The 27,084-nt window shown below is 40.3% G+C and overlaps 1 protein-coding gene across 1 annotated transcript in view; it reads left to right on the top strand.

Moving 5' to 3' along the window:
* LOC128657284 (gastrula zinc finger protein XlCGF26.1-like) overlaps positions 1-27,084 on the top strand; it is a 103,233-nt gene that overhangs the window by 29,090 nt on the left and 47,059 nt on the right. The window contains exons 5-7 of the mRNA XM_053711565.1: positions 619-726; positions 1,216-1,320; positions 6,586-6,699. Of these exons, the coding sequence (XP_053567540.1) occupies positions 619-726; positions 1,216-1,320; positions 6,586-6,699 (327 nt within the window). The remainder of the gene's footprint in view (positions 1-618; positions 727-1,215; positions 1,321-6,585; positions 6,700-27,084) is intronic.

Genomic DNA, 27,084 nt, shown 5'->3' with positions numbered 1-27,084 from the left:
TGGAATCTGTACTCAACCTGAGACTACTTAAAGGGACAGTAAACCTCAAAAATAATGTTATATAATTCTGCACATATTGCAGAATTATATAACATTATATTAGCGCAATCTTTAGAAAACGTAATATTCCCTTTGAGTTTTAAAAAACCCCGGCTGTTTTACAGACCCCGCTCTCTGTGCTCTTCTGAGCGGGTCTGTTTTATTCACACAGCGCATCGGGCCAGCTGTATAGTCACAGCCCGCCCCGACCGCGCCATTATACACAGTGCAGCACGCTCCTGCTGTCAGACAGAGCAGGAGCGAGCTGCACTTAGTGTTATGGCGCGGTCGGGCCGGTCTGTGACTATACAGCTGGCCCGATGCGCTGTGTGAATAAAACAGACCCGCTCAGAAGAGCACAGAGAGCGGGTCTGTAAAACAGCCGGGTTTTTTTAAAACTCAAAGGGAATATTACGTTTTATAAAGATTGCGCTAATATAATGTTATATAATTGCTGAACACCTTTCTGTTTTATGGTTATTAATCAGTTTCCTTTAAAAATTAAGAGACAAAATATGTTAAACGTGTCTGGAAATAATAAATCAGTGTACACAAAGTAATTTCCTTTTGTAATTATAGGGCGTCTAGAGGAAAACCCAGGCACTGGGCTATTAAATGTGAAGGAAGAGGATGAGACAGATGACATGAATAGTCATCAGACTGAAATACATTGCTCCCTCCCCGCCGGTGAGTAGTAATACGTGAGAGTCTGCCGGGGCTGTGCACACAGTTACTTACTGCTCTCCCTCCCTGCCTGTGAGTAGTAATACGTGAGAGTCTGCTGGGGCTATGCACACAGTTACTTACTGCTCTCCCTCCCTGCCGGTGAGTAGTAATATGTGAGAGTCTGCCGGGGCTGTGCACACAGTTACTTACTGCTCTCCCTCCCTGCCGGTGAGTAGTAATATGTGAGAGTCTGCCGGGGCTGTGCACACAGTTACTTACTCCTTGTAGTTTTACTGTCTGCTTTATAAGCGCAGGTAACAAAATGAGTTTAACCCTTGTTTAGTTGATGGTCTATTTTTATACTGATATATAGTGGGGTATAGCACAGAATAAAGGCCTTAAACTTAAAAGTATAAGAATTGAGGGTAAGTATCAGTGTGATTTTTAGTGCTATTTTCTGTCTGGGAAATACACAAACTGTTTTATGTAAAGTTTTATATATTTATACAGATGAAGATAACGCTGATATAGTAAAAGTGGAGATAACAGAAGATCTGTTTGTGAGTCGTCAGCTAGGAGCCCTGGATGAGGAAACCAGTGACAATATCAGCCCAGGTGAGTGTGCATGTGTGTTGTGTGTGTGAGGCATGTGATTTACAGGTGAGTGTGCAGGTGTGTTGTGTGTGAGGTATGTGATTTACAGGTGAGTGTGCAGGTGTGTTGTGTGTGAGGCATGTGATTTACAGGTGAGTGTTCATGTGTGTTGTGTGTGTGTGAGGCATGTGGTTTACAGGAGAGTGTGCGTGTGTGTGTGTGTTGTGTATGTGAGGCATGTGGTTTACAGGATAGTGTGCGTGTGTGTGTGTGTGTTGTGTATGTGAGGCATGTGGTTTACAGGATAGTGTGCGTGTGTGTGTGTGTTGTGTATGTGAGGCATGTGGTTTACAGGATAGTGTGCGTGTGTGTGTGTGTTGTGTATGTGAGGCATGTGGTTTACAGGAGAGTGTGCATGTGTGTTGTGTGTGAGGCATGTGGTTTACAGGAGAGTGTGTATGTGTGTTGTGTGAGGCATGTGGTTTACAGGAGAGTGTGCATGTGTGAGGCATGTGGTTTACTGGAGAGTGTGCATGTGTATTGTGTGTGAGGCATGTGGTTTACAGGAGAGTGTGCATGTGTGTTGTGTGTGTGTGTGTGTGAGGCATGTGGTTTACAGGTGAGTGTGCAGGTGTGTTGTGTGTGAGGTATGTGATTTACAGGTGAGTGTGCAGGTGTGTTGTGTGTGAGGCATGTGATTTACAGGTGAGTGTTCATGTGTGTTGTGTGTGTGAGGCATGTGGTTTACAGGAGAGTGTGTGTGTGTGTGTGTGTTGTGTATGTGAGGCATGTGGTTTACAGGAGAGTGTGCATGTGTGTTGTGTGTGAGGCATGTGGTTTACAGGAGAGTGTGTATGTGTGTTGTGTGTGTGTGTGAGGCATGTGGTTTACAGGAGAGTGTGCATGTGTGAGGCATGTGGTTTACTGGAGAGTGTGCATGTGTATTGTGTGTGAGGCATGTGGTTTACAGGAGAGTGTACATGTGTGTTGTGTGTGTGTGAAGCATGTGGTTTACAGGAGAGTGTGCATGTATGTTGTGTGTGTGAGGCATGTGGTTTACAGGAGAGTGTGCATGTGTGTTATGTGCGTGTGAGGCATGTGGTTTACAGGAGAGTGTGCATGTGTATTGTGTGTGAGGCATGTGGTTTACAGGAGAGTGTGCATGTGTGTTGTGTGTGTGAGGCATGTGGTTTACAGGAGAGTGTGCATGTGTGTTGTGTTGTGTGTGTGTGTGAGGCATGTGGCTTACAGGAGAGTGTGCATGTGTGTTGTGTCGCAGTTATGCAGATTACAGGTGAGTGTGCATGTATGTTTAGTTTGGGGGATACAGGTTACAGAAGAGTGTGCACGTATATTGTGTCTCAGTTATGCAGATTACAGATGAGTATGCGTGCATGTTTAGTCTGAGGGATACAGGTTACAGGAGAGTGTGTGCACGTGTATTGTGTCTCAGTTATGCGGATTACAGGTGAGTGTGCATGTATGTTTAGTCTGAGGGATACAGGTTACAGGAGAGTGTGCATGTGTGTTGTGTCTCAGTTATGCAGATTACAGGTGAGTGTGCATGTATGTTTAGTCTGAGGGATACAGGTTACAGGAGAGTGTGCACGTGTGTAGTATTTCAGTTATGCAGATTGCAGTTGAGTGTGCATGTATGTTTAGTCTGAGGGATACAGGTTACAGGAGAGTGTGCACGTGTGTTGTGTCTCAGTTAAGTGGATTACAGGTTAGTGTGCATGTATGTTTAATCTGAGGGATACAGGTTACAGGAGAGTGTGCACGTGTGTTCTGTCTCAGTTATGCAGATTACAGGTGAGTGTGCATGTATGTTTAGTCTGAGGGATACAGGTTACAGGAGAGTGTGCATGTGTGCTGTGTCTCAGTTATGCAGATTACAGGTGAGTGTGCATGTATATTTAGTCTGAGGGATACAGGTTACAGGTGAGTGGGCATGTATGTTTAGTCTGAGGGATACAGGTTACAGGAGAGTGTGCACGTGTGTTCTGTCTCAGTTATGCAGATTACAGGTGAGTGTGCATGTATGTTTAGTCTGAGGGATACAGGTTACAGGAGAGTGTGCATGTGTGCTGTGTCTCAGTTATGCAGATTACAGGTGAGTGTGCATGTATATTTAGTCTGAGGGATACAGGTTACAGGTGAGTGGGCATGTATGTTTAGTCTGAGGGATACAGGTTACAGGAGAGTGTGCACGTGTGTTCTGTCTCAGTTATGCAGATTACAGGTGAGTGTGCATGTATGTTTAGTCTGAGGGATACAGGTTACAGGAGAGTGTGCATGTGTGCTGTGTCTCAGTTATGCAGATTACAGGTGATTGTGCATGTATATTTAGTCTGAGGGATACAGGTTACAGGTGAGTGTGCACATATATTGTGTCTCAGTTATGCAGATTACAGGTGAGTGTGCATGTATGTTTAGTCTGAGGGATACAGGTTACAGGTGAGTGTGCACATATATTGTGTCTCAGTTATGCAGATTACAGGTGAGTGTGCATGTATGTTTAGTCTGAGGGATACAGGTTACAGGAGAGTGTGCACGTGTGTTGTGTCTCAGTTATGCAGATTACAGGTGAGTGTGCATGTATGTTTAGTCTGAGGGATACAGGTTACAGCAGAGTGTGCATGTGTGCTGTGTCTGAGTTATGCAGATTACAGGTGAGTGTGCATGTATGTTTAGTCTGAGGGATACAAGTTACAGCAGAGGGTGCACATATATTGTGTCTCAGTTATGTGGATTACAGGTGAGTGTGCATGTATGTTTAGTCTGAGGGATACAAGTTACAGCAGAGTGTGCACGTATATTGTGTCTCAGTTATGTGGATTACAGGTGAGTGTGCATGTATGTTTAGTCTGAGGGATACAGGTTACAGCAGAGTGTGCATGTGTGCTGTGTCTGAGTTATGCAGATTACAGGTGAGTGTGCATGTATGTTTAGTCTGAGGGATACAAGTTACAGCAGAGTGTGCACATATATTGTGTCTCAGTTATGTGGATTACAGGTGAGTGTGCATGTATGTTTAGTCTGAGGGATACAAGTTACAGCAGAGTGTGCACGTATATTGTGTCTCAGTTATGTGGATTACAGGTGAGTGTGCATGTATGTTTAGTTTGGGGGATACAGGTTACAGAAGAGTGTGCACGTATATTGTGTCTCAGTTATGCAGATTACAGATGAGTATGCGTGCATGTTTAGTCTGAGGGATACAGGTTACAGGAGAGTGTGTGCACGTGTATTGTGTCTCAGTTATGCGGATTACAGGTGAGTGTGCATGTATGTTTAGTCTGAGGGATACAGGTTACAGGAGAGTGTGCATGTGTGTTGTGTCTCAGTTATGCAGATTACAGGTGAGTGTGCATGTATGTTTAGTCTGAGGGATACAGGTTACAGGAGAGTGTGCACGTGTGTAGTATTTCAGTTATGCAGATTGCAGTTGAGTGTGCATGTATGTTTAGTCTGAGGGATACAGGTTACAGGAGAGTGTGCACGTGTGTTGTGTCTCAGTTAAGTGGATTACAGGTTAGTGTGCATGTATGTTTAATCTGAGGGATACAGGTTACAGGAGAGTGTGCACGTGTGTTCTGTCTCAGTTATGCAGATTACAGGTGAGTGTGCATGTATGTTTAGTCTGAGGGATACAGGTTACAGGAGAGTGTGCATGTGTGCTGTGTCTCAGTTATGCAGATTACAGGTGAGTGTGCATGTATATTTAGTCTGAGGGATACAGGTTACAGGTGAGTGTGCACATATATTGTGTCTCAGTTATGCAGATTACAGGTGAGTGTGCATGTATATTTAGTCTGAGGGATACAGGTTACAGGTGAGTGGGCATGTATGTTTAGTCTGAGGGATACAGGTTACAGGAGAGTGTGCATGTGTGCTGTGTCTCAGTTATGCAGATTACAGGTGATTGTGCATGTATATTTAGTCTGAGGGATACAGGTTACAGGTGAGTGTGCACATATATTGTGTCTCAGTTATGCAGATTACAGGTGAGTGTGCATGTATGTTTAGTCTGAGGGATACAGGTTACAGGTGAGTGTGCACATATATTGTGTCTCAGTTATGCAGATTACAGGTGAGTGTGCATGTATGTTTAGTCTGAGGGATACAGGTTACAGGAGAGTGTGCACGTGTGTTGTGTCTCAGTTATGCAGATTACAGGTGAGTGTGCATGTATGTTTAGTCTGAGGGATACAGGTTACAGCAGAGTGTGCATGTGTGCTGTGTCTGAGTTATGCAGATTACAGGTGAGTGTGCATGTATGTTTAGTCTGAGGGATACAAGTTACAGCAGAGGGTGCACATATATTGTGTCTCAGTTATGTGGATTACAGGTGAGTGTGCATGTATGTTTAGTCTGAGGGATACAAGTTACAGCAGAGTGTGCACGTATATTGTGTCTCAGTTATGTGGATTACAGGTGAGTGTGCATGTATGTTTAGTCTGAGGGATACAGGTTACAGCAGAGTGTGCATGTGTGCTGTGTCTGAGTTATGCAGATTACAGGTGAGTGTGCATGTATGTTTAGTCTGAGGGATACAGGTTACAGCAGAGTGTGCATGTGTGCTGTGTCTGAGTTATGCAGATTACAGGTGAGTGTGCATGTATGTTTAGTCTGAGGGATACAAGTTACAGCAGAGGGTGCACATATATTGTGTCTCAGTTATGTGGATTACAGGTGAGTGTGCATGTATGTTTAGTCTGAGGGATACAAGTTACAGCAGAGTGTGCACGTATATTGTGTCTCAGTTATGTGGATTACAGGTGAGTGTGCATGTATGTTTAGTTTGGGGGATACAGGTTACAGAAGAGTGTGCACGTATATTGTGTCTCAGTTATGCAGATTACAGATGAGTATGCGTGCATGTTTAGTCTGAGGGATACAGGTTACAGGAGAGTGTGTGCACGTGTATTGTGTCTGAGTTATGCGGATTACAGGTGAGTGTGCATGTATGTTTAGTCTGAGGGATACAGGTTACAGGAGAGTGTGCATGTGTGTTGTGTCTCAGTTATGCGGATTACAGGTGAGTGTGCATGTATGTTTAGTCTGAGGGATACAGGTTACAGGTGAGTGTGCACGTATATTGTGTCTGAGATTCTTGGGTCACAAATAAGTGTGCATAATAAATGTGATAATCTGCTAAATAATTATCTCATGTACCCATAGTAATTTCTGGGTTGGGTCATCACATGATTTTATTTATAATGAGAGAGATATTGATACATCCCATGAGTACTATAAACATACACGTGTATTCTCACTGTACAGGCCGTATGAATGTGACACCTACAGATGGCTCATTGGTTGAGCACAGAGGAGAATCGTATGTGTGTGATCACGTGAAGTCTGAGGAGGATGAAGTTCCTATAAATACGGCTACAGGTGATTAGCGCATTTGAAAGGAACATGAAACACAACATTTTTTCTTTCATGATTCAGATAGAGCACACAATTTTAAACAACTTTCTAATTTACTTCTTTGATCAAATTTGCATACTTTTCTTGGTATCCTTTTGTTTAAGCTGCAGCAATGCACTACTGAGAGCTAGCTGAACACATCATGTGAACCAATGACATGAGGCATATATGTGCAGCCACCAATCAGTAGCTAGCTCCCAGTAGTGCATTGCTTCTCCCGAGCCTACCAAAGTAGTCTTTTTAACAAAGGATACCTTTTAGAATGAACCAAATAAGATAATAGAGGTAAAATTGAAAGTTTAAATTTGTATACTATGTTTATAGAGACATAAAACACAAGTTCTTTCCTTCACGATTTTGATACAGCATACAATTTTAAATATCTTTCCAATTTATTTCTATTTCTAATTTTTTACTTTGTATCTTTTGTTGAAAAGTATACCTAGCTGCTGATTTGTTGGCTACATATATTCCTTTTGTCATTGGCTTTAAGCTAGCTCCCAGTAGTGCATTACTTCTTCAACAAAGGATACCAAGAGAATGAAGCAAATTAGATAATAGAAGTAAATTTATCTGAATCATGAATTAAAAAATGTAATGTTTCTTTATTTTTTACTTTACTGTCCCTTTAAGTGAAAGGAAGTTTCTGTGCTGGCGACATTTTGCCTCATGTAAGTAACAGTTATATTTGCTCAGACACAGCAGACAGTGTGAATCTTTGGTAAACATTTACCAAATACACTTTTTTTTGCAAACAGAATGAACCTGCTGACTTAACCACAAAACTCTGTAATATTGATCTCTGCTCCTACCCGTGACTTCATAACTGTTGTCAGCTTGGTAGATTTGGAAGTTTTAAAAATTGTCATTCAATTGATACATTTGTTTGATTAGTTTAAGCGTTTTTAAAAATAAATAAATAAATTAATTACTATGTATGTGACAGGTTTGAGGGGCATAGGCCAGGGGTGAGTGTTCATGTGTGTGAGATATGTTAGGGACACAGGGAAACGGTGAATATACATGTGTGGCATGTCTGAGGGATGAAGGGTTTGGTGCCCTTTTCTCTCTCCCTCACCGGATCAGTGACTGGTTTATATTTGCACAGGGATAGTAGTCTGCAGGCATTGCAAGCTATCTGAGCCCAGTTGTATCACTTTCTTTGCCAAGGATGTGGGTGAGTACCCTCATATAAGCTGCTGAAGGGGTAGGTGGGTGACATTTTTCTGAGGGCAAACCATTTGGTGTTTTTTCTTACTGGGGTTGTGAGGTGTATATTGTATTTTGGGTAAATACACTTGCTATTTAAAATTCTAGAAAATATCTTTATTCCATTTACTCTCAGTTTTACTTATTTATCATTTTTGAGTCATGTCTGTACCCCCATCTATTATCACTGACCCATTGAAAGAGACCCTTAGGGAACATACTCCAGTCAATTATTCCTGTTTATTATGCAATTCTGTTCCAGTGGACCAAATTAACCAGTTGTAATAGGCAGGGTCCTATACCCCATTTCAGTTACCATCTACCTTACAATACTCTGACTCAGCTAAACCAGCAGCTGAGACAGAGTCTGATTCCATGTACCATATCCGCTTACTGCTTCAGGAGGGTTTAAATACATTAGAACTATCAGAACTGAATCCAGGGGATTTCAACCCTGTAAATAAGTTGAATCGGGTCTTTAAAGCTCTGCTGAAAGTGCCTAAGGCCTTTGAAACACCTGACTTGGTTACAGAATATATATCCAAACAGTTGAAGAAATCAGGCATTTCTTATGCACTGTTCAAAAGAATGTATCCACTTTCAGAAAGTAATTTATCAGCCTGGTAAGTAGTCCCTAAGGTTGATGGAACTATTTCCATTTTAGCTATATGCAGTACTATTCCTATAAAGGACAGTTCTTTGTTTAGGGATAAAATGAACTGTAAATCTGAATCCTTGCTTAGGAAATTATTTTCCCACTCAGCTCTTCAGCTTAGACCTACAGTAGTGATCACCTGTGTGGCAACTGTGGCGTCCTTCTGGTGTGTTTTTTTTTTCAGATGGTTTCTGTCCAATCTTCTGAGGATTTTCACAACTGCATTAAAATCCTTAAGATTGCTAATTATTTCATTTGTATTGCGGTTTTTGACATCATTAAAATTGATGTCAACAATATGTCCATTACTGTTTTATTAAGCGGAGCATTATGGCTTAAATCTTGGTCAGTGGATATGGTCTCTAAGAATTTTGCGGATGATAATTGGATTCTTTTATCAAAACTGTCACAAGAGAAAAGGGTTTTTCTACCTCAGGACAAGAAGTCTAAGGGAAAATACAACCAAATTGTTCCTTTCGCTCCCCTAGAGATCATAAGTCCCCCTTCAACCAGAAGTCGGAATCCTCCAAGCCTTCCTGGAAGCCAGGATCTTCTTATTCTAAGAACAAACAGACCAAAAAGCCTTCCAATCATTAATCTGCATGAAGGGACAGCCCCCTTTCCAGAAGATCTTCTGGGGGGGGGGCAGATTGATTCGGTTTCAGAAGGCCTGGTCTTGATCAGTTCAGGTTCTCTGGGTTCTCAGTATATCCCAGGGTTATTGCATAGGCTTTCGTACCAGACCTCCCTGGGAACGGTTTCATCTGTCTCACGTTCTAAAGGATCCTGTAAAGGCGGTTGTCTTTGTTCAATATGTTCAAGGCTTAGAGGACATGGGAGTAATCCAATCTGTTTCAAGATTTGCGTTTCTCAACAAACATTACCAGTTTGTGATCCTCCCATTCGGTTTGGTTACAGCTCCACATATCTTTGCGAAGTATCTTTACAGTAAACAAATATGAATCTGCCAACCTCTAAAAGCCCTACCTTTTTAATTTTCCATTTTACATAGCAGAATAATTAAGTATTGTATCAGATTCTGTAATCCTAAAACTTAAACCAGCTGGAGATAATATGTAACAGGAGTTAATAGGGAAGGAATTGTCAAAATGTATGGGAATTTAAGTATTTATTTGTTCTTAACCTGTATGTCTATAATTTTATAGTCGTTTTCTATTTTCCTCTGTGAGGGTAGTAGCCAGCAATAACCTCCAAGTTGTACCACATCCTCTAAGGCACACTCCAATTCTACCCATTCTTTATGATTAAAATGTTTGCATCAATATACTATCTGGACTAAGAAAGTGGGTAATCTATATTGCCTCAAGTTTGGGAATCTCAGGTCTCCACAGTAACTTGCAAGATTCTGAAACAATTGTGCCTAAATAAATAGTTTTATTACCAAGTTCTTCAAAGAACCACATTGTTATTTTTGAACATGTGTCCCCTGTGTAAGCTTAAACCTGCTTATCCTTATGCAGGTGTTGCACAAATTGTAGAGAACATACACACAAATAAAAGTTATATGTACACAGTGCACAGGCAGCAGTGTTTTCCACAGAACATTTTCCAACCAGTTGACATTATGTAGCACCCGGGTGGGGGCAGTGTAATACTCTGCAAAATTATAATTTTCTCTTATTTATAATGCTGCTTAATCTACCCAAAGCACACATTTGTTATATACTTTAACATATATTGATTTAATGATAATTTTAGCAGGGTGATCAATTAAATAAGACGTGTTGTGCTCTTTAAAAAGGCTCTAGAGAGAACACTGAGCAAAGTTCTCCTCTGTGAAAGGCACAATTGGGCTAAAAGAGGCTGCTCCCAGGTGTTAACCCCCAAAGGAACTAGCTACTGAGCTATTGTTAGTTCCTAGTTAAGTGGTTTTGTCTCTTTATTTTTACGCTTGCCAGGTGAATCATCATTCTTTTTGAGGATAGTACTTCTTTCAAAGACCCCATGAACTGGAAACTTAAAGGTTTCCATCAAAGGTGTTTTTAAGCTGGCAGATTTCCTGTTAAGTGTACCTTGTGCTAGTGAATTATCTTTGGAAGAAATCCAGGATCATCTGAAGTTTCTATATAGATATGCCTTATTGCTTAAATGTTGGTCTTTGTATATACTTTCAAACAGCAGACTATTAGCGTTTTCAGTGTAGATTTTTGTTTGGCCCTGGACTAGATGCAGTCATTGCTACAGTCAGTAGAAGTAAAAGCAGACTTTCGGGCCAGTTTTGCACCTTTTGATAATCCAAGACATGGAAACGTAATACTGCCTGGTCCAAGTTCCCAGTTTCAAGATGGAGACTATTTGACCATTGACCTAAAAGATGCTTATTTCCATATCCCTATTCATAAGGAACACCTTATATTCCTGAGGTTTACCTTAATAAACATTCATTGCCAGTTAGTGGTGTTCCCTTTTGGTCTTGCCACATGCCCCAGCATATTTACTAAAGTTCTTGGGGCCTTGTTGGTGGCGGAGGTAGAGGCGCAATGCATCTTCGTATCACCCTATCTAGATGACATTCTGGTGCAAGCACCTTCTCTTCAACAGGTTGTAAAACACACACTGTCCTTCAACTGCTTTAAACTCATGTTTTGCAAATAAATCTGCCAAAGAGCTTTTGGACTCCTCAAATTTATGTGTCCTTCCTTGGGTTGATCATAGACTTACTTATACACTTGTCTCTGATAGAAATATGCAGGAACAAATTTCAGCATATGTCCCTTTCTTCTGTTAAGCAGGCCTCATGGTGGCTGTTTCAAATGCTTTTCCAGGTTTCATCGCAGGCCTCTACAATTGTCACTACTTTAGCAGTGGAAACGAGATTGAAGACCTGTCTCATAAGGTCTTGTTAGATTGGGAGAGAAGACAGTCAATGACAAGTTGGCAGGTGCACCAATTGCTTGTCCTGGGGGCCTCCTTGCTTCAACAAGTCTGGACTGTTATTATGACAGATGACACCCTGCATGGTTGAGGGTCTGTCTGTGGGTCTTTGAGAGTGCAGGGAGTTTGGTCTCATCTGGAGTCAAGGTTACCAATAAACATCCTGGAACACACAATCTTCAGGGCTCTACAGTGTTGGCCCTGCCACAGTCAGGAATCCTTCATCCAATTTCAGAAAGAAAAGGCAGATACACAGCAGATACTTAAATTATCAATCATATCTAAATCAAAGTTGGCTGGTGAGAAGGAAGTGTGTCGAATAATCATGTGGGCAGAATGTCATCATTCACATTCTAGGAGTGAAAAATTGGAAGGCAGCCTCCTCACCCAGTAGAGTGGAATCTGTTCCAGGAGTTAGACAAAATAGTGTTTGACCAGATCATGAGATGTTGGAGTTTGCCAGAAATAGACCTCATGGCCTGAATCACAAGCTACCCTGCTATTTTGCCAGGTCTCAGAATCTTCAAGCAGATCTAACATATCCTAGTGGTTTCCTGGTCATTCAGACTTACCTACATTTTTCCTCCATTGCCATTGTTATCTGGAGTGATTGCCAGAATCAAGCATTCTGATTTCTCCAGCATGGCCTTGCAGAACCTGACACTCAGACTTGATTCAAATGTCCTTTTTTTCCCACATTGGCAGCTTCCTCTCAGAAATACCTTCTCTCACAATGTCCCTTTCATTAGAATCTCAGGACTCTATCTTTGTTGGACTGGTATTGATCACCTAATTTTGTCTAGCAGAGGTTTGTCTGATACCTTCATTCAGGCCAGAACGCCTTTTACCAGCCATATCTGTCACAATCAATTGAAACACCGGGAGATATCATAAAAACTCCCCCCGATATTAAACTGTTTAAACAGAATGTGGTTGTGTTACATATTTACCCTCTTTCCATACAAACCCTAAAAAAAATATTTTGGTATATTCCTTACACCCTCCCCATCTACCTTATTAGAATTTAATTATAAACTATTAATGTTACTCAAGATCTATCTACATAAAATAATAAACCTATCTCTGAGCTTGGATGAATAGGAGTAATTAAAATGATTGTGCAGTTACAGGGTATGATTGAGATATGTATTTGGAAATATATAAAACCTTGGTTTAGTAGATATACCCTCTATCTCCCTAAAGAGATGGGAGGTCTGGGAGTACTGAATCTTGACACATGTAAAAAAAATATTACATTACACCAACAGGCAGAGTGAAACATGAACATGGGCGCTTTGGATGGACATCTCAAAAAACCTGACTTAAAGCAGTCAGATTATAGATTACTGATGGAATTTTTCTCACAATGGGACAAGATAATTCATGTGTATGCTTTATTTCTTCAGCACTTTCACCCTTAACTACCTATATTGGCAATATATATTGCCAGTCCTACCTGTTTCTAAACAATGGACTCTAAATTGAGGATTTCTCCCCACTGCCGATCACTTAATTATTCCAAGATCTTCTGAAACTAAAAGACATAGTCAAAAATCATAATTTTTGCTTACCTGATAAATTAATTTATTTCATGGTGGTGAGAGTCCACAACCCGTTACTCATGGGAATTACTCTTCCCTGCCAGTAGAAGGAGGTGAAGATTCCCAAACCCCAGGAGCCCTATGAAACCCCTCTCACCTCACTGGTAAATCAGCCTGAAGTATAGCCAAGCCAATAAGGTTGGAAAAGTAATAAGAGCAAAAAAATAGGAGCAGAGAAAAAAGATGTACGCAAAAATATACCAACAAATAAACAGGGTGGGGACTTGTGGACTCTCACCACCATGAAAAAAAAAATATTTTATCAGGTAACCATACGCTATGTTTTTATTTATACAAGTGGTGAGAGTTCACCATGTTTACGCCTGGAAAATAATACCGGAGCAGTGGAGCCACGAATGGTGAGGAATAAAGGTGAGATAAAAAGAACATCTTTTTTCATAGTGAAACAAAATCAAGAACCCAAAGAATAAACAGATTATAAAAACTACATATCTGGTAGAATGAGCAGTAAACCATCTAAGAGAAAGCTGACCCACCTCCAAGTATGTCTATGGATCAAAAAGTTAAAACCAAGAAGCAAAGAAACAGCAGAAGCTTTCTACCACTTTCTGGAACCCGGAAAATAAACCAGACAAACTAGAAGTTTGCCTGCAAACCTTAGAAACAGCTTCATAGTATTTCAAGGCTCTTACAACATTCAAGTTAAGAAGCCTCTCTGAAGAGCAACAAATTCCTTAATTATAAAAAACGAAAACACAACTTTAGGTGAGAAAACAAATAAAGTTCTCAAAACTGCCTTATCTAGACAAAAAACAAGGTAAGGAGGAGCACCTGAAAGAGCAGACAACTCAGAGACTCTTCTAGCAGAAGAAATAGCCGAAGGAAATAAAAACCTATCAAGACAGAGGCTTTAAAACCACCTTATGCATAGGCTCAAAAAGGAGGAGCTTTCATTCCAAGGAGGAGAACAGAAACAAAAAACTTCTCTGCCTGAGAAATAATCGTTCGATCTCCATGCTATCAAGCTTAGAGATTTGAGATTCTGATGAAAAAATGGACCTTGAGACAGAAGGTCCGTACACAGAGGAAGTGAACATGGAGGGCAACTGAATCAGTTCTGCATAGAAAACTGCAAAGCCAGAGCAATCAGGATTACTGCTAATCTCTCTTGCCTAATTTTGATAATCACCAGAGGACAAAAAACAGGCTAGCCATAACCACCATAGGGCTACTAGAACATTCACAAACTCTGGTTGATGGTCCCGGGACCTCCATATAGTATCTGGGAAGTTTGTTGTACAACAGGGATACCGTCGGCTCTATGGGAGACCTCAAAGATCCAATATCTGTTTAAAAACATCCAGACGAAGATATCACTCCCCTATAAGCAGAGACTGACAACTGAGAAAATCTGCTAACCTGTTGTCTACTCCTAGAATATGAACTGCAGAAATCAGACAAAAAAAAACTTCTGTCCAAGAAAAAATTTGAGACACTGAAAGCCCATACTGTGACATTGTCTGTCTGTCTGAAAAGATACCCTTTACAACAGAGTCCAAGACTGAAGGGCTATGAAAATAGCACATTTTAGAACATTTATTTGCAACCTCACCTCCTGAGAAAACCAAACCCCTTGTGCCTTCTGAGCCCCTAACCTGAGAGACTTGCACCTGTAAAGATTTACAGTCCAAATAGAACTAGCAAAAGAAACCCCTGCATAATAACCTTGCTCTGGTATTTAGATAGATTTTTGTGCCATGGCTGTGTGTATGTGTGTGTGTGTGTGTGTGTATGTATATATGTATATATGTATATGAATATATGTATATATATATATATATATATATATATATATATATATATATATATATATATATAGAGATAGATAGATAGATAGATATAGAGATATATATATAGATAGATATATAGAGATTGATATATATGTATGTATGTATATGTATGTGTGTGTGTATATATATATATATATAAAACATATACAAAAGAGAGGAAACACTAGTGGACTATACCAAGATATATATAAGTGATAGTATCACTGTTGGCTGTTCCTTGAGAAATATAAAAAATATACCAAACATTTCCTTGAGAAATGTTAGTGCATGTAATCTCCAATGCACAACGTAAAACAATATGTATAATAGACACTTTTTCAACCCCTGAAAGATGATAATATAAATATTGGCTTAACCGTCTTTACCATATCATTACATACACATAGGAGCGGGAGTAATTTCAAATGTGAGCAGTCTGCGCTCGGCAGCTAGTAGCTGCGTCAACTCACCGCCTCCTCGTAAGTCTTTCTCCGTGTGTCTGTGCTTTCAAACGCCTAGGAGTCTGGAGGGTAGATGCGTGTATGCAGCGTGCTGTCCAACGCACACCTGGAAACACGGTAAATTGTTTCTTTTCACTTCCTCTTCTCCTTGATTACACAGCGTGCAAAGCTTGTTCAGATCAAAACACTGGGAGACTCCATGGGGAGGTGTGTCTCGTCCTCAGCCAATCACGCTCTTTGTAAGTCGGTACTTTTGCACACTCAAAGGAACAGCTGGGGAGCTCTGTCAGCCTAATGAATCCTGATCAATAGAAGTATTGTGATACAAAGTAAAAGAGTATCATAGGCTGATGTAGTAAAAAACAGTTTACGGCCCCAGGCCGAAACATGTCAGCATTTTAATGCTCAATGCTGAGTGTGTTGTAACCTGTTTGCTGTAGACCTCCTTGGTCTTTTTACCATTATTTGGATGAACAAAGAACTGTTTTTTTACTACATCAGCCTACGATACTCTTTTGCTTTGTATCACAATAATATATATATATATATATATATATGTATGTGTGTATATATATATATATATATATATATGTAATCATAATCTGGCTAATAGAGTGTCTACATTACAAAATACAGCACTTACCAATAGACACTCATCTACTGGAGGAAACCATTAGAAAGGCAAACTAGTGCTGAAACACAGCAGCTGAGGATATCGAACACCTGTGGAAGGATTGTGACTAATTCCCATGAGGTGAAAAAATGTGTCACTACCCAATGAATCCTTCTATCAAACACTGCACTCTGATGGGAAATGGGCCTAAACTCAGTCTTAGAACCCCTCTCACTGAAGAATCAAATGCACGTCTTCATTCTTCACCTTCCTCCAGTGGTGGCAAACACAGGACTGATTTACCAGTGAGGTGGGAGGGGTTTTATAGGGTTCTTGGGGTTTGGGAATCTTTGCCTCTCATAGTGGCAGGGATGAGTAATGGATTGTGGACTCTCACCACCTATTTGAAAGAAAGAAAGATGATGTTCTTCTTAATGATAAACAGTGCTAAATTATAGGAGATCTTATATTGTCCCTTCCAATGAAGAATGGAAAACAAAGGTAGGATGGCTCTTACAGTTGGAACAATTTCCCCATCTCCAAGATGGCAGAGTTGAAATACATGACTACATGCTGGAATTGTGGAATTCCGTTTCAAATTGACATACAGAAAGACTTCTCATCAGAACACTTGCAGGATCCTTATAGATCCCCCACTTATAGATCTAATCAAGATTGATGTATTTTCCTTGTTTGTCAGTAACTTGGACTATCGTTCTGGACTTCGCTTCCTCACACCTCTAAATTCCCCCTCCTGTTTTTTTTTCTTTCCCTCTCTTCTCAGCTTTTTTTTTTTTCCATCTTTTCATCTTTTTTTCTGTTCCTGAATGCATCTCTCTTTTAGACACACACAATTATGGCAATAAGCTTTTTCCTATTGGTTGGTATTATTATTGTAGTATTTATAATGATTACCTTAGATAGAAATACTGAACACTATTTATAGTTGTTAAAATAAGTTTATTTAAAAATTGAGGTTCCATTACTTAGTAAGCATATATTAAATATATTGAAATAACATAGATCACAGACTGAAAATTCTTCTGAGGCCAGTCGAATGGATACATTTCTGTATTTTGATTTAATTTATGCTTGATTATTGTTATTTAAGAATTAGTTTGATAAAGCTTTTAAAATAAATAAATAAATAAAGTATACTAGAACCTAAAAAACAAATACAGAACATGGTTACAACACGTAATGACCCACAGATTGGGCGGCCTTACGTATTTCGGCTTAATCTAGCCTTAAAGGGCCATAATACCCAAATGTTTAAACACTTGAAAGTGATGCAGTATAGCTGTTAAAAGCTGACTAGAAAATATCACCTGAACATCTCTATGTAAAAAAGAAAGATATTTTACCTCAAAAGTTCCTCAGTAGCCACCTCCCATTGTAAAGGATTTCTAAGCAGCATTTTAGTGTGTCTGTCCTGGGACATCTGAAGGGACTAGCATCGTGCACTCTCATATTATTTCACCAATCAGGTAAAGGAAGCTTACTATGAAATCTCATGAGAGTTAAGTCAAATCTCATGAGATCACAGTAAGAGTTCATGACCTCAGCACTGCTGATGCTGATTGGCTGCTGTTCATTTCTTCATTTTTTTAATTTTTTTTACCTGCAGCTGGGAGCAGCTGAGTATAACTTTTTACACAGAACTTACTCTGCTGAGCTGAGGAGATTGTGAGGTAAAATATCTTCCTTTTTTACATAGAGATGCTCGGGTGATATTTTCCTGTCAGCTTTTTACAGTTATACTGCATCAGTTTCAAGTGATTTAGCATATGAGTATTATGTCCCTTTAATCATAAACACCCTACATTACTCACAACATATATATTACATACCTACATCTGGTTGGTCACCTGCAGGTCATGTACAAACATTATGCAATGGCCATTATCCCTATTTAGAGATATTTGATTAGTCCAAAATGTTGTTATTGTTGCAGACATATTTACAGGATTATTTATACCCTGTTTCACATTAGTCCATCCATAAAACTACCTATTTTCTATTAACCTTCACAGAGTTGATGTACTAAAAACAGATACCGTTGGAATTCCTTTTGAATTCCGAGGGTTCTTGAGTTTCTACAGGATGGCTTGGGGAAAGGCTTATTTTCCGGTTCTCTTAAAGGGACAATAAACCCCCAAATTTTATTTTCTGGATATAACAATTTTAAACAACTTTAGAATTGACTTTCAGTATATTATCAAACTCTCTTCATTATCTTATTATCCTTAGCTGCCAGGAGGTAATGCTGTTCCTTCAGCAACCTGAACACATCTAGTAACCCAATCACAAGAGACATACGTGTGCAGGCACCAATCAGCATCTAGCATATTCTTTTTCCAAAAGAACAAAGCAAATTTGAAAATAGATGTGAATTTAAGTGTCTTAAAATAACACGCTCTATCCAAATTATGCAAGTTTTTTTTAAACCCAATTTCTCCAACATAGGTGTGTCCGGTCCACGGCGTCATCCTTACTTGTGGGATATTCTCTTCCCCAACAGGAAATGGCAAAGAGCCCAGCAAAGCTGGTCACATGATCCCTCCTAGGCTCCGCCTTCCCCAGTCATTCTCTTTGCCGTTGCACAGGCAACATCTCCACGGAGATGGCTCAGAGTTTTTTGGTGTTTAAATGTAGTTTTTATTCTTCTATCAAGAGTTTGTTATTTTAAAATAGTGCTGGTATGTACTATTTACTCTGAAACAGAAAAGAGATGAAGATTTCTGTTTGTAAGAGGAAAATGATTTTAGCAACCGTTACTAAAATCGATGGCTGTTTCCACACAGGACTGTTGAGAGGAATTAACTTCAGTTGGGGGAAACAGTGAGCAGACTTTGGCTGCTTGAGGTATGACACATTTCTAACAAGACTTGGTAATGCTGGAAGCTGTCATTTTCCCTATGGGATCCGGTAAGCCATTTTCTTAATTTTCAATATAAGAATAAAAGGGCTTCACAAGGGCTTTAAAGACTGGTAGACATTTTTCTGGGCCAAAACGATTACTATATAAGCATATTTAATGGTTTATAACTTTGGAGAGTTATTTTAATCTTGGCAATTTTGTTAAAAAAACGGCAGGCACTGTATTGGACACCTTTTTCACTGGGGGCCTTTTCTAGTCATAGGCAGAGCCTCATTTTCGCGCCACTAATGCGCAGTTGTTTTTGAGAAGCAAGGCATGCAGATGCATGTGTGAGGAGCTCAGATCCACTGAAAAAGCTTATTGAAGGCGTCATTTGGTATCGTATTCCCCTCTGGGCTTGGTTGGGTCTCAGCAAAGCAGATACCAGGGACTGTATAGGGGTTAAATGTAAAAACGGCTCCGGTTCCGTTATTTTTAGAGTTAAAGCTTTCAAATTTGGTGTGCAATACTTTTAAGGCTTTATGACACTGTGGTGAAATTTTGGTGAATTTTGAACATTTCCTTCATACTTTTGCGTATATTCAGTAAAAAAGTGTGTTCAGTTTAAAATTTAAAGAGACAGTAACGGTTTTATTTTAAAACGTTTTTTGTGCTTTGTTATTAAGTTTATGCCTATTAACATGTCTGAACTATCAGATAGACGATGTTCTGTATGTTCGGAAGCCAAGGTTCCTATCCATTTAAATATATGTGATGAATGTGACAAACAAAGTAGGGACAATGATGCCACTGATAATAATGTTGCCCAAAATGATTCCTTAAGTGAGGGGAGTAAGCATGGTACTGCATCATCTCCTTCTATGTCTACACCAGTCTTGCCCACTCAGGAGGCCCCTAGTGCATCTAGTGCGCCAATCCTCCTTACTATGCAACAATTAACGGCTGTAATGGATAATTCTATTAAAAACATTTTAGCCAAAATGCCCACTTATCAGCGAAAGCGCGACTGCTCTGTTTTAGATACTGAAGAGCATGAGGACGCTGATGATAATGGTTCTGACATGCCCTTACACCAGTCTGAAGGGGCTAGGGAGGTTTTGTCTGAGGGAGAAATTTCAGATTCAGGAAAAATTTCTCAACAAGCTGAACCTGACGTTATTACATTTAAATTTAAATTGGAACATCTCCGCGCTCTGCTTAAGGAGGTGTTATCTACTCTGGATGATTGTGACAATTTGGTCATTCCAGAGAAATTATGTAAGATGGACAGGTTCCTAGAGGTCCCGGTGCCCCCCGAAGCTTTTCCTATACCCAAGCGGGTGGTGGACATTGTAAATAAAGAATGGGAAAGGCCCGGCATACCTTTTGTCCCTCCCCCTATATTTAAGAAATTATTTCCTATGGTCGACCCCAGGAAGGACTTATGGCAGACAGTCCCCAAGGTCGAGGGGGCGGTTTCTACTCTAAACAAACGCACCACTATCCCTATAGAAGATAGTTGTGCTTTCAAAGATCCTATGGATAAAAAATTAGAGGGTTTGCTTAAAAAGATGTTTGTTCAGCAAGGTTACCTTCTACAACCAATTTCATGCATTGTTCCTGTCACTACAGCAGCGTGTTTCTGGTTCGAGGAACTAGAAAAGTCGCTCAATCAAGCATCTTCTTATGAGGAGGTTATGGACAGAGTTCAAGCACTTAAGTTGGCTAACTCTTTTACCTTAGACGCCACTTTGCAGTTAGCTAGATTAGCGGCGAAAAATTCAGGTTTTGCTATTGTGGAGCGCAGAGTGCTTTGGCTGAAGTCTTGGTCAGCGGATGTGTCCTCCAAGAACAGATTGCTTAACATCCCTTTCAAGGGGAAAACGCTGTTTGGCCCTGACTTGAAAGAGATTATTTCAGACATCACTGGGGGAAAGGGCCACGCCCTTCCTCAGGATAGGTCTTTTAAGGCTAAAAATAAAACAAATTTTCGTCCCTTTCGCAGAAACGGACCAGCCTCAAATTCTACATCCTCTAAGCAAGAGGGTAATTCTTCTCAAACCAAGCCAGCCTGGAGACCGATGCAAGGCTGGAACAAAGGTAAGCAGGCCAAGAAGCCCGCTACCGCTACCAAGACAGCATGAGATGCTGGCCCCCGATCCGGGACCGGATCTGGTGGGGGGCAGACTCTCTCTCTTCGCTCAGGCTTGGGCAAGAGATGTTCAGGATCCTTGGGCGCTAGAAATAGTTTCTCAAGGTTATCTCCTGGAATTCAAGGAACTACCCCCAAGGGGAAGGTTCCACAGGTCTCAATTGTCTTCAGACCAAATAAAAAGACAGGCATTCTTACATTGTGTAGAAGACCTGTTAAAAATGGGAGTGATTCATCCTGTTCCATTAGGAAAACAAGGGATGGGGTTTTACTCCAATCTGTTCATAGTTCCCAAAAAAGAGGGAACATTCAGGCCAATTTTGGATCTCAAGATCCTAAACAAATTTCTCAAGGTCCCATCGTTCAAGATGGAAACCATTCGGACAATTCTTCCTACCATCCAGGAAGGTCAATTCATGACCACGGTGGATTTAAAGGATGCGTATCTACATATTCCTATCCACAAGGAACATCATCGGTTCCTAAGATTCGCCTTTCTGGACAAGCATTACCAGTTTGTGGCACTCCCATTCGGACTAGCCACTGCTCCAAGAATTTTCACAAAGGTACTAGGGTCCCTTCTAGCGGTGCTAAGGCCAAGGGGCATTGCAGTAGTACCCTACTTGGACGACATTCTGATTCAAGCGTCGTCTCTGCCACAAGCAAAGGCTCATACGGACATTGTCCTAGCCAGTCAACAAGAGTTCCCTTCTTGGGAACAATAATAGACTCCTTGGAAATGAAGATTTTTCTGACAGAAGCCAGAAAATCAAAACTTCTAAGCTCTTGTCAAGTACTTCTTTCTGTTCTTCTTCCTTCCATAGCGCAGTGCATGGAAGTAATAGGTTTGATGGTTGCGGCAATGGACATAGTTCCTTTTGCGCGAATTCATCTAAGACCATTACAACTGTGCATGCTCAGACAGTGGAATGGGGATTATACAGATTTGTCCCCGACGATCCAAGTAGATCAGAGGACCAGAGATTCACTCCGTTGGTGGCTGACCCTGGACAACCTGTCCCAAGGGATGAGCTTCAGAAGACCAGAGTGGGTCATTGTAACGACCGACGCCAGCCTGGTGGGCTGGGGCGCGGTCTGGAAACACCTGAAAGCTCAGGGTCTATGGTCTCGGGAAGAATCTCTTCTCCCGATAAACATTCTGGAACTGAGAGCGATATTCAATGCTCTCAAGGCTTGGCCTCAACTAGCAAAGGCCAAATTCATAAGGTTTCAATCAGACAACATGACGACTGTTGCATATATCAACCATCAGGGGGGAACAAGGAGTTCCCTGGCGATGGAAGAAGTGACCAAAGTAATTCAATGGGCGGAGCTTCACTCCTGCCACTTGTCTGCAATCCACATCCCAGGAGTGGAAAATTGGGAAGCGGATTTTCTGAGTCGTCAGACATTTCATCCGGGGGAGTGGGAACTCCATCCGGAAATCTTTGCCCAAATAACTCAATTATGGGGCATTCCAGACATGGATCTGATGGCGTCTCGTCAGAACTTCAAGGTTCCTTGCTACGGGTCCAGATCCAGGGATCCCAAGGCGACTCTAGTAGATGCACTAGTAGCGCCCTGGACCTTCAACCTAGCTTATGTGTTCCCACCGTTTCCTCTCATTCCCAGGCTGGTAGCCAGGATCAATCAGGAGAGGGCTTCGGTGATCTTGATAGCTCCTGCGTGGCCACGCAGAACTTGGTATGCAGACCTGGTGAATATGTCATTGGCTCCACCATGGAAGCTACCTTTGAGACGGGACCTTCTTGTTCAAGGTCCGTTCGAACATCCGAATCTGGCATCACTCCAACTGACTGCTTGGAGATTGAACGCTTGATTTTATCAAAGCGTGGGTTCTCAGATTCTGTCATTGATACTCTTATTCAGGCTAGAAAGCCTGTAACTAGAAAAATTTACCATAAAGTATGGAAAAAATATATCTGTTGGTGCGAATCGAAAGGATTCCCATGGAACAGGGTAAAAATTCCTAAGATTCTATCCTTTCTACAAGAGGGTTTGGAGAAAGGATTATCTGCAAGTTCTTTGAAGGGACAGATTTCTGCTTTATCTGTTTTACTTCACAAGAAGCTGGCGGCTGTGCCAGATGTTCAGGCTTTTGTTCAGGCTCTGGTTAGAATCAAGCCTGTTTACAAACCTTTGACTCCTCCTTGGAGTCTCAATTTAGTTCTTTCAGTTCTTCAAGGGGTTCCGTTTGAACCCTTACATTCCGTAGATATTAAGTTATTATCTTGGAAAGTTTTGTTTTTGGTTACAATTTCTTCTGCTAGAAGAGTTTCAGAGTTATCTGCTCTGCAGTGTTCTCCTCCTTATCTGGTGTTCCATGCAGATAAGGTGATTTTGCGTACTAAACCTGGTTTTCTTCCGAAAGTTGTTTCTAACAAAAATATTAACCAGGAGATAGTTGTGCCTTCTTTGTGTCCGAATCCAGTTTCAAAGAAGGAACGTTTGTTGCACAATTTGGATGTAGTTCGTGCTCTAAAGTTCTATTTAGAGGCTACAAAGGATTTCAGACAAACATCTTCCTTGTTTGTTGTTTATTCTGGTAAAAGGAGAGGTCAAAAAGCAACTTCTACCTCTCTCTCTTTTTGGCTTAAAAGCATCATCAGATTGGCTTATGAGACTGCCGGACGGCAGCCTCCTGAAAGAATCACAGCTCATTCCACTAGGGCTGTGGCTTCCACATGGGCCTTCAAGAACGAGGCTTCTGTTGATCAGATATGTAAGGCAGCGACTTGGTCTTCACTGCACACTTTTACCAAATTTTACAAATTTGATACTTTTGCTTCTTCTGAGGCTATTTTTGGGAGAAAGGTTTTGCAAGCCGTGGTGCCTTCCATCTAGGTGACCTGAGTTGCTCCCTCCCATCATCCGTGTCCTAAAGCTTTGGTATTGGTTCCCACAAGTAAGGATGACGCCGTGGACCGGACACACCTATGTTGGAGAAAACAGAATTTATGTTTACCTGATAAATTACTTTCTCCAACGGTGTGTCCGGTCCACGGCCCGCCCTGGTTTTTTAATCAGGTCTGATGATTTATTTTCTCTAACTACAGTCACCACGGTATCATATGATTTCTCCTATGCAAATATTCCTCCTTTACGTCGGTCGAATGACTGGGGAAGGCGGAGCCTAGGAGGGATCATGTGACCAGCTTTGCTGGGCTCTTTGCCATTTCCTGTTGGGGAAGAGAATATCCCACAAGTAAGGATGACGCCGTGGACCAGACACACCGTTGGAGAAAGTAATTTATCAGGTAAACATAAATTCTGTTTTTATTTTTTTATGATCCAGAGTACAATTTAAAAAAAAATCCAATTTACTTATGTTATTCTTTGTTGAAGAGAAATCTAGATAAGTATCGTGCACACTTCTGGAGCACTACATGACAGGAAATAGCGCTGCCATTTAGTGCTCTTGCAAATTTATAACACTGTTACAAAACCGCTGCCATATAGTGTTGCAGACATGTGCACTTTTCTGAACTTCTCTTCCTGCTTTTGAATAAAGGATAACAAGAAAATGAAGAAAATTTGATAGAAGTAAATTGGAAAGTTGTTTAAAACTGCATGGTCTGTCTGAATCATAAAATAAACAGTTTGGCTTTTATGTCCCTTTAAGGGTCAGATTTTTTTTTTTTTTTTAAATCAAAACTTTTTATTGAGGCATTTCATATAATAACAACATACATTATACCTTGTCATACTTTTAGAGTAAAAATAGGAAATGTTCAAAACGACAATGTCAAACATACAACACGTTAGCTCCACTAAACAAAAACCAAATAATAAAATTACCCATTTGACCAAACTAAAGAAAACATATCTCTATTGTCAATGTATATCTTGGAGTGTAAAAAACAATAACTTGATACCTCTTTTTAGATTATAGGATAGCTTAACACGGGTAAGCTATTCACGGGTGTGAATTGCTGCCTATTAGTATTAAACTTTAAAATGGCCCATTGTAAGCCATATCAAGCTCTTGTTCATGAGAGGTAACACATATTTGTATTCTTGTGTGTGTAGGTGCAAAGTAGCGGGTTAATACCGCTGAAAAATTCACCATATTGGGTGAATGATTGTAAAGTATATGTACTATGATAAAGAATTTGAGCTAGGAGGAAAAAACTAATGTGCAGTGCATTGGCAGGACCCAACACATGACCCCTTCCTGTTCTCCTCCACCCTCCAGCAGGTAACAACTCCGCCAGCTTCCAATTCAGGACCCCCGCTCAGAAGATAAAGGACAGCTTAATTAAGTAGAATGTCTGACTCCAGACCCCCGTGATCGAAAGTATGAATTGAACTAGAATGAATGAGTATATGTTTAGAGAAAGTGTAAACTCTCACATATATTTGAGGGTAGCTTGCTCCACAAGAAAGGGCTATTGTTATCTTTGTGTGGGACTCCTGAATAGGAGGATCTGCAGTAAGGGTAACACTAAAGACACATATTGTTTATACACCATTTACCTGGACCCTCCAATAATTGTGGATGCTGAATACCCAAATTGAGTTATGCTAATGATGTTAAATGACCAATCCCCTAACTAAACAAGCTGCTAGATACTCATTATTGACAGAAGTGGTACACACAAAGAGGAACTCCAGCACTCCAGTATTAGAAAAAGGCAATTTATTAAGCAACGTTTCGGGGTCACAGCCCCTTCCTCATGCTATATCTTTATTAAACAACACATCACCATTTAAATACCCTCCTTTAGGCGCCAAAAATGCACCTACATTGGGGAATTGTCTCCCTCTAGTGGTTATTTATGGTCACTAAACCAAATGTATATACTATTTCCTAAGTGATATATATTGCTACTTATGATCACATTACATTATGCTTACAACTGTACAGGAATATACAACAATATCAAACATGCATAAATGTATGAAAAATGCCTAAATGTATGAAAAATCATCTACAAATGTATAAAAGAATTATTTTGTAAAACAAATGTATAAAATTATATATGAAGATGCAGATATCTATATTTTTTGTATGTTTTACTCTACTCAATTAATATAGGTTCACTTACTCAAAGCTCATTTTCCAAAATCATATTGCTATTTGGATAGTCATAGGGGGAATATATAGAAAAGCACGCTTATATTATGTTCAAATCTTGTTATGCATTATTATACCCTTGGATAAATTACTTGGATAAACTACTAAAAGAAATTTGTTCCTTGGAGGAAGTAATGCTTTAGAATAAACTTTAGAAAAAACATATAATGCTTTTAGAAAAAACAAGACAAGTCATAATCTCTGTTGAGACCCCTAGGTTGAAGTGTAGCTAGTTGGTGTATCCACCACATTTCCCTTTGTTGGAGGAGACGTTCCCTATCCATTCCATTTCTATTGGGGCCTACATGGTCTATTATCTGCCACCTCATCTGGCTGACACTATGTCCTTTCTCTAGGAAATGACTTGAGACTGGGGCATCTTTGTTATTACACCTAATGTTCGATCTGTGCTGACTCATACGGTCACGGGCCTTACGAGTAGTCTCGCCGATATAAACCAAGGAACATGGGCATTTTATAAGGTAAATTACATGAGTTGTCTCGCAGGTATAGAAGCCTTTGATGTTGTATTTCCTACCACTTTGAGGGTGGTGGAAATTCTCTCCTTTAATGATCGAATGGCAACTCATGCAATTGTAACAGGGGAACGTACCTACTCTCTTTTTCCCAGTGATTGTCTGCTGTATTTTACCCGTGGTCCCCAAGTCTGTTCTAACAAGCTGGTCTCTTAGGCTCTTGACCCTTTTATAGGCCATGAGTGGTGGTTTTTTAAAATATGTGACTCCCTTGTTGCATTCCTCTAAAATATGCCAATTTTGGCGTATTAGTTTAGCAATTTTGTTACTGAGTGGATTATATTGGCTCACAAAAACCATTCTATCCATATTCTTGTCTGTGTTCCTACTCCTAGTTTTATCCAATTCAGTGAGTGTATTATCCAATAATTTGTCAGGGTATCCCCTATTAGTGAATTTTTCTTTCATTTCTTTGAACCTACGGGATTTCCTGTCATTAGAGCTTACAATCCTATCTACTCTGAGTAGTTGGCTTCTAG

Source organism: Bombina bombina, chromosome 4 (genome assembly GCF_027579735.1).
Source record: "Bombina bombina isolate aBomBom1 chromosome 4, aBomBom1.pri, whole genome shotgun sequence".
Lineage (NCBI taxonomy): Eukaryota > Metazoa > Chordata > Amphibia > Anura > Bombinatoridae > Bombina > Bombina bombina.
This window is presented reverse-complemented; position numbering and strand designations above follow the sequence as displayed.